The sequence below is a fragment of the Glycine max genome, chromosome 7 (genome assembly GCF_000004515.6).
Source record: "Glycine max cultivar Williams 82 chromosome 7, Glycine_max_v4.0, whole genome shotgun sequence".
Classification (NCBI taxonomy): Eukaryota; Viridiplantae; Streptophyta; class Magnoliopsida; order Fabales; family Fabaceae; genus Glycine; species Glycine max.
This window is the reverse complement of record NC_038243.2, coordinates 44,109,796-44,120,340: the sequence shown is the minus strand read 5'-3', so window position 1 is coordinate 44,120,340 and position 10,545 is coordinate 44,109,796. Positions and strand designations below refer to the sequence as shown.

At 31.8% G+C, this 10,545-nt stretch overlaps 1 protein-coding gene across 1 annotated transcript; it reads left to right on the top strand.

Moving 5' to 3' along the window:
• The first annotated feature begins 5,038 nt into the window (after positions 1–5,038).
• LOC100127401 (KNT1) lies at positions 5,039–9,553 on the top strand. Its single transcript, NM_001250423.1, is given in 4 exon segments — positions 5,039–5,431; positions 5,795–6,044; positions 8,648–8,889; positions 9,350–9,553. Coding segments are annotated over 4 exon segments (1,089 nt in total).
• Positions 9,554–10,545: the final 992 nt, after the last annotated feature.

The following is a 10,545-nucleotide window of genomic DNA, read 5'->3' as shown; positions in this document are numbered from 1 at the left end:
AATTGTTTAGGTTTTAGTCATGACAAGTGTCTTTTAACATATTTATCGTGAAAGACAATACTTCTACCTACTGGTTGGTTAAGATCAAAGCTTCTTCATTCTTATGGATATATAATGTCAGAATTTTTATACTGTCAAAAACTTAGGTTAACTCGTGAGCATAAATATCTAATGGTAAACTAAATTCAAGTTATTTGATTTCCTTTTTGTGGATAAAATTATACCCATCAATTTTAAGAATTTTAACAATATACTTTTTTATATATTTTTTTTGTTTAACTTAGATATTAACTCATTTATATTTTTTAGTCAAAAAAGAAACTCATTTATATTTTATTTTAAAATCAATAAATTATTTTAAAAAAAGATAATATATAGTTAAAATATAAAACATTTTTAACGGTAAAAAAGCATAGGTATATCCACACTATTTTATTTTTAACATTAAAAAATTGAGCTATTTAATTCTCTATTACAAAAATGATTTATTTCGTATTATGGGAGCTTGGGTATAGCAATAAGGGTTAGTCCCTCCTAACTCAATAAATTAAGGTGTGAATCTTTGTTAGAAAAAAAGAGTTTAATTCAATTTCGTATTCAATAATGTTTTGAACAAAAGTCCCATCGGAAGAGAATATTTATAAGAAAAAAAAAAACAGTTTTTTGGATCTATTTTATCATTTATGACCGTTGGTTTCCATTCTTTTTTCATGCAGTGCTTTCACAGATGTTCAAGCAATCCTTTTTCCACGTTTCTTCACCCACGTACCTTTGTCCTTTCAGCTTTGCAAGCTTGCTCTAGTCTTGCAGGCAGTGGAGACGTGGAGGAGGTATACGAGGATGTTGTTTGAATAAGTTTTGTCATCAGTATTTACAAAGAGAAGAAATAAAATAAAAACAAAAACTTTACTCATAAATTAAAACCAATTCTTTAGAAAACCTAATGATTTTTTTGTATTTTTACTTTTTCTCTTATAAGTATTTATATAAAAAAAATATTGAAACAAAATTGAAAGATGCAAGTTAGGAAGTGGATTCCAACAGAGGACTGGTGCTCGAGGATCACAGGGATCATCTTTTCAAGAAAAAATCAGACGCCAGGGACAGCAGAGGGTGGACTCTGTGAATTGTTATTTTCCTTCTTAATTTGTTGTTGATACTACTCTCGTTGTTACAGTACGTAGCTATATTAGTTATTTCGTTAGTGTTTAAGAACCCCTTCTTGTAAAAGAATGGTTCTTATTACACGTGAAAGCTGCCTTCTCCTCCTCTAATACTGAAACTCGTCAAGAACTGGTGCTTAGTTTTAACATATATAAATTCAACACTTTCTTTTAAAGATGTTCTAGTAGTGGAGTTAAATTAAGATTCATATAAATAATTTCGTCAAAAATTCAGATGAGATAAATTTAAGTTAAACTTTAAAAAAAAAAATCCGGAGTTGAACTGTGTGATTATGAAGGACCCTAAACATTGTCTACAATTTTGCAATCATAACATTAAAATTATATAATATACCGCCAAATGACATCCTGAGTGTTCTATATCCAATCCAGTGGCAGAATTTGAATAAAAAAAATTTGGAGTGGCTAAAAATCTCGGACAATTTTTTTTATGTAATTAACATATTGATATATTTTTGTTTAGTTAAAGTGTGGATATCCTTATATACTATTGCATACTCTAATATTAATACTTTTTATTTTCTTATATTTTATCTTTATTTGTGTGTGTATGTGTATATTTTGCGTAACTTTTGTCTCATAATATTTCATTTGCGCAATTTAATATCTAAATTGTTAAATATCTTTACTTTTAATTAGTTCATCTATCAACATTTTTCACATAATCTCTCTTCTAAATTGTTAAATATCTTTACTTTTTATTTTATCTATCAACCTTTAATTTTCTCATAATCTCTCTCTGCTGCAGTTGACGAAAGAACTAAAAAATGAAGATATTTAACAATTTGGAGACTAAATAACATTCAGAGATGAAAGTTATCCGAAGTATCACATTTAAGAACCAATTATGAGCTATCTCAAAATAAAATATGGTGACATATTGTTAACATTTTTAAGAAAGTGATATGAGAATACAACTTTTATTTATTTAATAGATGGAATAAAAATATTTTGATATAAAATATTGTTTGAATAATTTGTAAATTAATAAATGAACATAAGACCTTTTTCACCTTCATAAGTGAGAACAATACCTTTCTATTGTAACTGAAGATGATTAAACTTATAAGTAAGTTAAATAATATTCAAACATATTTTAAAAAAATTCCTATAAATGCAAGAATCTCACTCATAAAAAGAATTTAATTACACAAAAAATCTTATATAAAATACCACGTAAAAAACACTTTTTCTAAAATTGTATAAGTATGAATTTATAGAAGAAAATGAAGAGAGTTTAGGGTAGCCACTCTTTCTGTCATAACACACTTTGTTTGTAACATAAGAAAATTATCAAAATGGAAAGAGAGGGAAGGATATACATTTATAAAAAAAAAAAAACGTTCCCTCTTAATGTTTTTATGTATATTAAAATTATTTGTGATTTTTTAATGTCACCTTTTTATAATTTGATATTTATATAATATTATTTTGATGACAATATAATTAAATAATAATATTTAGTGTTTTTTAAATTAAACAAATAAATATAAATAAATTCTTTTTTGTAAAATGAACAAATTAGAATAATATTTGTAATCTGGGGGGAAATATAATCGTCTTTTACATTTTAGTTGGATTTGAGTATAGTTAAAAAAAAAGTGGAAAGGGTAAAACTAAGTAGACAAATTTTATTTTTAATAAACTTTTATTTGACTGTTCTTACTCTTAAAGTATTTTTTGATGATGGTTTTAGTTGTTACGGTCAAGAGCAACTTTAAAGATGATGTGGCAGTCACATTTTGTGAGGGTGATTTTTCCAGCAGTGTTTTTACAATGCAAAATCACCAGTGGCTCGATTTTGTAACACGAAATCAGCATCATTCGCACAAGGGTGTTGTTGTCGGGCCATGACATGTACGTGATTATACAATTTTTAGGGATTGTTGCAATATGAGAGGATGTGTGAGGAGGGAGTGAGCTAGAATCGCAAACCAGGGTAGATTAGAGTTAGAGTGATGAGATAAAATGTCTTTAGAGACCTCTTAGGAAACGAGATTGATTCTCGTAGAATGTCAGGGATGTTCAGAAATTGAAGCTCCTCTAGGGTAAGATCCATTCTGCCAGAGAAGATAGAAGAATTGAAGTGTGGCTTGAAGTTGGGGATTAATTTATGGTTTGGTTGTGAGAAAAGAAAAGAGGAAAATGCAAAAGAATATGTGAAAAGAAAAGAAAAAGATAAAAATAATAAAAAATAAAAAGGAAAAAAAGGTGATTTAGTTAAAAAAAATAGATAAAAAATATTTAAATTAAAAGCGAGGGACTCACAATTAGGAATTTAAGAAAGTAATTTTTAACAATTTTAGCCTCCAAAAATAATCAAACACATTTTAAATGATTTTGCCAAGCAAGCTACCTCGAAATTTTTTATATAATTAAAAATTAACTGTTATGTTGTCATTTAAAAGAAAAACATGGCCACAAGTACAAAAGCCAAACAAAAAAATAAAGTTAAATAAAGATCAATTAAAAAAAGATTAAGGATAAAAATATTTTTTATCCATAAAATATATGCAAATAATGCAATAACTAATATAATTAGGAAAGGAAAAGATAAAAAATGTTATAAATATAATTATTCATAATTCGTATACGCACTTGCTACAATGGAAAAAAAGGATGGATGAGCAAGTGGGGTTGGGGCAATTAAAACGGGGAGCAACAGTGCGAACAAAACCAGAAGCAGAAGCTGATGGAGCTGATTTGGCCACGGTGCCATATACGTCTTTATTTGGTATTATGAATGAATAAGCCTGAGGGACATAACCTATAATGCTAGGAGACTAGAGAGAGAATTATTACGTACAGAGAGAGAGGAAGAGACATTCGGACTGTCCCACTAACTTTACCAGCTTTATTTACTTAACTGCAGACGCTCTTTTTTCTATACTATACTATACTGAATAATCTCAGATTAGATGCTATGCTATGCTATAGACAGCCACTGAATTGTAACTCACAGAAAGGCAAGCATGCATAATCATGCCCACTCAACATCACACATCTTCTCAATCTCAATTATATATGGACAAAGCAAAGAATTAATAAAAGCTACTACTCCATTAATCCATTATATCTTGGTTTTGTTACATGGTTAGATAGTAGTATATTAAAAATAATTAATTAAAATGACTGTGGTAATAGTAGTTTGAAGTGGTAAAGAAAAGGACAAAGGTGAAGGGTGATTCCGTGTTATCTACCTCTTCCTCTATTCCATCACCTATCATCGTCAGTAGTATTTACTTGTTGGCTCACCCTCGATTTGATCGTTCCTCTCTCTCTCTTTCTCTCTCTCCTGCTTTTGTTTGCCAGTGGCGCATTGCAGGAAACGAGGGGGAGAGTTTCATTGGGAAGGTAAACCCAGCCTTTGTTTGCACCATTCCCTCAAACCATTTACATCAGCATCCACCACTCTCTCCTCCCTCCTTTCTGCTTTCTTCTTTCTATTTCAACAACCCAAGTTATAGATTATTTATGCGTGCGTGCATCTTCTTTTTTCCTCTCACTAGTGAATGCTCTAGTGGGTGGTAGTAAGTTTTAAGAGACTAAACACCCGTTTTTCCAAGGAAATTTGTGCAGACTTTGTCAGGGAAGTTACAGTGGGAAAAAAAACCCTCTTCCACTTCATGTAACAGACACACAACTACAGCACTAGATCACTGTTTTGGATTTTTTATGTAAAAAAGGCCTGCAACTTGTAGCATAAAATCCGGGGGTGCCCTGAAGTAACTCATCTTCAGAGCTAAACAGAAAAGTAGAAAGTGAGGAAAAACAGAAAGGAGGGTTTTTGTCTTCAAATTTTGAACTAGTGTGGTGTAGGATATAATAGCTAGGGAAAACGGACAAGAGTGTGGATGGGTGAGGAGGCAATGGAGGGTGTAATTTCTTCTAAAGGGATGGGTTTTGGAGAGAATACAAGTAGTAGTGGGGTTTGTCCAATGATGATGATGCCTTTAGTGACTTCTCATCATGTTGGTCATCATCCATTAAATCATCCTATTCTTAATAATCCCAATCCTAATGAACACACAAACACTCTCTTCCTTCCCATGCCTTGTACTAATAATAATCACCACCCGAACCGCAATAACCACAACTCCAACGCCACTGAGTTAGGGTATTTCATGGAGATCCCCAACAACAACAACGATGGAAGCTCCTCTTCCCCTTCTTCAGCTGTCAAGGCCAAGATCATGGCCCATCCTCACTATCACCGTCTCTTGGCAGCCTACGTCAATTGTCAAAAGGTGAGGGAAAGGAAAAAAAAAAAGAGCTTAATCTTAGCTCATCACATCCATTGACCCAACGTTCCCCACTCAGGTGAAAAGTAGATTAATATAGACAACCAGTGATTGAAAACGATGCTTAATTAATTTATTCAACTGGATCTGAGTTGTGACATGTGAAGTAATTTCTTCATATTTTATTTAAAAGAAGTCATTCATTCATACTTGTTACTTGTGCAAACTACTACTACTATTATTATTATATCTTAAAAGAAGAAAAAAAAAAGTTGAAGTAGAAGTAGAAGTAAAAACCCTTTCGAAGAACAAACATGACAAAAGATGGCTAGTTTGGCTATTTATTTAGTTGATGGACGTACCTAGCAGGTTGGGGCTCCGCCTGAAGTGGTGGGAAGGTTAGAAGAAGCATGTGCATCTGCTGCAGTGATAATGGCAGGTGGAACAGCCAGCATAGGCGAGGATCCAGCGCTGGATCAGTTCATGGAGGCTTACTGTGAGATGCTGATCAAGTACGAGCAAGAGCTCTCCAAACCCTTCAAGGAAGCCATGCTCTTTCTTCAGAGGATCGAGTGCCAGTTCAAATCTCTCACTATTTCTTCTTCTTTGGACACTACTGGTGATTCATGACCTCTTTCTTCTCCAACTTTCTTTTATTACACTTTTTATTCTTTAAATGTTTCTTGTTTGGTATTTGCCTATTTGATACCGGGTCAATTAATTGAATATCCATGCATGTCTGTGTTTTCAAGGATGTAGTAGGTTCTGTGGAATTTGTAAAAATTTAACCGGGTGCTTCATCCGCCTTTTTTTCTTTTTTTAAAACGGTTAATATGTTTTTCTTAGAGTGCAGTCTTTTTGTTTCATTATGAATTATGAATGGTGTTTATTTGTCTAGTCTGTCTTTTCGTTGTTTAAGAAGGTTTGAAAGAATAGCATGGGTATGAACATATCTTCTTGGTTCTCAAAACGTGTTTTTTCCTGTTAAAATGTGGATGGGGTGGTACTAATCTGTAGGAGTATAACACTCCTTATTGGTGTGAGTGCATTGAATAAACTTTTGTTGGCATCTTATAAATTCTGTGGTTCCTGCTTGCCCTGATGATATTGACATAATTTCAGGGTTTCTTTTTGGCAAATACAAGTCTTTACCAAATAACTTATCTATGCATTTCCCTATTTGTTTTTAACCCTACTCTACCCCTCTGTCGCTTGATGTTGCATCTGAGGGTAAAGAAAAATTATGCTTAAATTGAATCCAACGATAGAGGGACTGGCAGCTGGAATGTAAATTGGGGTTTAGTGGAGAGTCTAGGGTTTCATTAATCTAGCGCTCAAGAGTCAAGAGTGTTAATTGCGAGGTAGTTGGTAATTTTGTCCAGTTGGAAATGTCAAATGCTCAGTGCAGTCAAACGAGTTGCTTAAAAGAGGTCCTTTGAGGCAGTTGCAGGAGATATTTACCAAACAATGTTCGAAAACATAAAATACTATATGAAATTTATGGTCCTTATGGATGCATATGAACACGCATCTTATCAAACAAAAATGAGTTTTATTTATTCACCATCAATTTAATGTATATATATCAACGTGTGATTTTGCTAAACAAACTTTCTATATACTGATAAATTCATGGGTTTTTGTTGGGTTGCCTTGTTAGTTTCAGAATTAGTGTATCCATGCGTACTGTCATTATTTTACATGTGTTTGTGTCCGCAGGTGCAGTGCATATTGCCATACTTACTAAAATTGTGTCTTTGACATTATGGTACTACCTATTTGTGTGTCTATAACTGGAAATGAATGGCTACCTGCCATTTTTACATGTACATGGTGCTAATATTGCTGATTGAAATTAGCAATTGAATGTGACAACCATCAATATATGTCAAAAAATTGCTGCTAGAGCGTTGATGACTACAATGAATAATAGTAGGAAACTTTTGTATACTGTCTTGGATATGATTATAACCAAGCTTTCTCGAACATCGACCCAATTATGTATGAGCCAAAAGTAGCGCATGTGTTTCTGTTGATGTAAAGGAACAGATCTTCATATGTTCTTGGACCCCCAGTTATTTTAGTAGTTCATCACGTTTCAATTAATCGGTTTAATCTGGATAGAGGAACCTTTGACATTTTTTTATTCTAGTTATTTAACTATTAAACTTTTTCAATAGAATTCATTTATTATTATTATTATTATTATTATTACTACTACTTTTGTTGTTGCTATTAATTTCTTGATGGTTTTAATTCTTCCATGGCTAATGGCAATGTCTTGCGTTTGATTTTAGATAAATGTGCTGTGTAGTTTTTGCTTTAATTATGAACTTTTTAAAGTAAATCAATTTGTACCCCCTTTTCGCTGTATCTACAAGGCCCTGATGAGTGTCGTTTCTTCTAAAAATCAATCTTACTTTTGGCTTGACTAGGGTTAATATGATTGACAAAGTAACCTTAGGCAAGTTATATTGGTGAAGTACACACATTCACATTTAAAGAGCATAGGTCTCTTCTCTAACTGTATTTGGTACTACTATATATGAAGAAAATGGTGGTGTCTACTGTCTCAAGGTCTAGATGGAGGCACTGTGTTTATTAAGAATAAGGTTGTGTAGGAACAATGGATTAATTTTGATTGCATCAATTTAAATTCTCACTTTGGTTCTTCGTTCGTTGTTTCCTAATTAATGTAAAGTTATACTTTTAGTCATACATTAACTTATGGTACACCCTAGTGCAATAAAAAGCGCCCTAAACCGGTGTACGAGGTAGTGGTTGGTATATAAACATATATGCTAGCCTAACTTCATTAAGTTTTTAGTAGTGATATAGAATCGCTTGCGATGGAGAATTTTGACATCTACATTCATTAATAACTCTAGTAATAATTTTTTTTATGGAGAATAATGTGAAGGAGGAAGAGTAATTTCTCCAATGCTTTATTTCTAGTGTTCTTCGGCTCACTCTGAACTGGCATATTTGCCCTTGCATTTATCAAAGAGTTGCATTTTATATTTTTTTGTTATTGGAATTTATACGTTCATGGCCTACCTTTAACTTTCTAGGAGATACATACAAATCGAATTATTTTGAATAAAACCTTTTCCTTCCTAGGCAATCTAAACCTTGTTCATTGTTTTCAAATTTGTGATATATTACAATATAGTTTATGAGTGACTTCTGGTTCTTACCATAGTTGATTCATTTGATCATCAGCGTGTAATGAAGCTATTGATAGGAATGGGCCATCTGAAGATGTTGATGTTCAGACCAACATAATAGATCCGCAGGCAGAGGACCAAGAACTGAAAGGTCAACTCTTACGCAAGTACCGTGGATACCTAGGCAGTTTGAAACAGGAATTCACCAAGAAGAGAAAAAAGGGCAAGCTGCCCAAAGAAGCAAGGCAACAATTACTTGAATGGTGGAGCAGACACTACAAATGGCCTTACCCATCTGTATGTTGCATCTATAACGTGCTCCTTTACCCTATATATTTGCCTAGTTAATTTTATGAATTTATTTTCCATATGTGATATATTAATCTATAACAATAATGATTTAGAAGTCTTTACCTTTCAACTGGAGTACTGGACCTAATAATTGATCTTACTCTCTACTTGTCATAATTGATGGTTTTTTACCACCCCTTTATCTATATTTTAATTATCTATTTTACCCTTTAACTACTATAAAATTAACTGCACACTTTTATTTTCTACTGCATTTAACTTCTTCATTCTTTCTCTTTTATCTTGTGTTTTACTTAAAATATTGTAACGAGATACGGAAAACTGTCTCTCTTTTCTTTGGTAACTGACAACAATTATTTTTCGGTATATATGAAACATGTTATGGCTGTTTTTAGGGGAATAATTTACAAGATTCTACATGCTTAATTAATTTATGCATTAACAGGAATCTCAGAAGCTGGCTCTTGCAGAGTCAACAGGCCTGGATCAGAAGCAAATTAACAACTGGTTTATCAATCAAAGGAAGAGGCACTGGAAGCCTTCAGAGGACATGCAATTTGTGGTGGTGGATCCAAGCCATCCACACTACTACATGGAAAATGTTCTGGGCAATCCCTTTCCCATGGATCTCTCCCACCCAATGCTCTAAAAAATAACGTTTTGGTGCTTGTGTGCTCTTAAAGTATATGTATTGTGTCTAAATGCAAGGCATTCATATAATAATAAGTATGTTACTCTGATTAGTAACGATATTTACACAGTAAAAGATGTCTCAAATGCTAATTATTGATATTTACACATTAAAAGATGTCTCTGATGCTAATTATTGCAACTTGCAAGTCTTCACATTTTGCACTTTAAATTGGAATTGAGTCTTTTAATGTTTTTGTAATTCAGCAGTTAATTTCTCTAGTTTAATGCTTATCTGGGAACAACTTTGGAGATTTTTATTTTAAGTAAGGAATATTATTTTTATTAAAATAAATTGAACTACACACTTCAATAAGAATCAATGAGTTAATTTGGCATTTTATAATTTGTCATACAAGAAATTAATTATTTGTAAGGGCCGGATCCTTTGAATAGTAGTTTTAATCCTGCAAAGACTGGATGAGCTTATCTTAGAAATATGTTCATTATAAATTTCTACAAGCATTACTACAATTTTATGATAATTTGTTTTTCGATTGTAAATTACAATATACAATTGGATGGGTTCCCTCAAATAGATATTCTTAATTTAATCTTTTTTTAGCTTGTCAGAAAAATATATTTTCCGATCATTTAAAATTAAATTCTTGTACACTATTACCTTTTTTATTCATATAAAGTATAAATAATTATGGTTTTGGATTACAAGTACATAAATAATATGCAATCTATATATGCGAAGAAAAAAACTGCATGCAGTCCGTAAGTTTAACTTGTCTTGATTTTGAGTTATTTTAATTCCAAGCAGTACTTGCTTTCTTTCTAAACACATTTTTTTTATAGTTATTATAAGTTACGTTAAATATTGACATTTTTTCTTAAAAATTTAATTTAGGGATTGAGATAAAAGACAAAGAATATTAACTAAAAAATAAAGATAAAAATATATAATTCAAAATGAAATATTGAAAGTTTTTCTTTTAGAAGTCC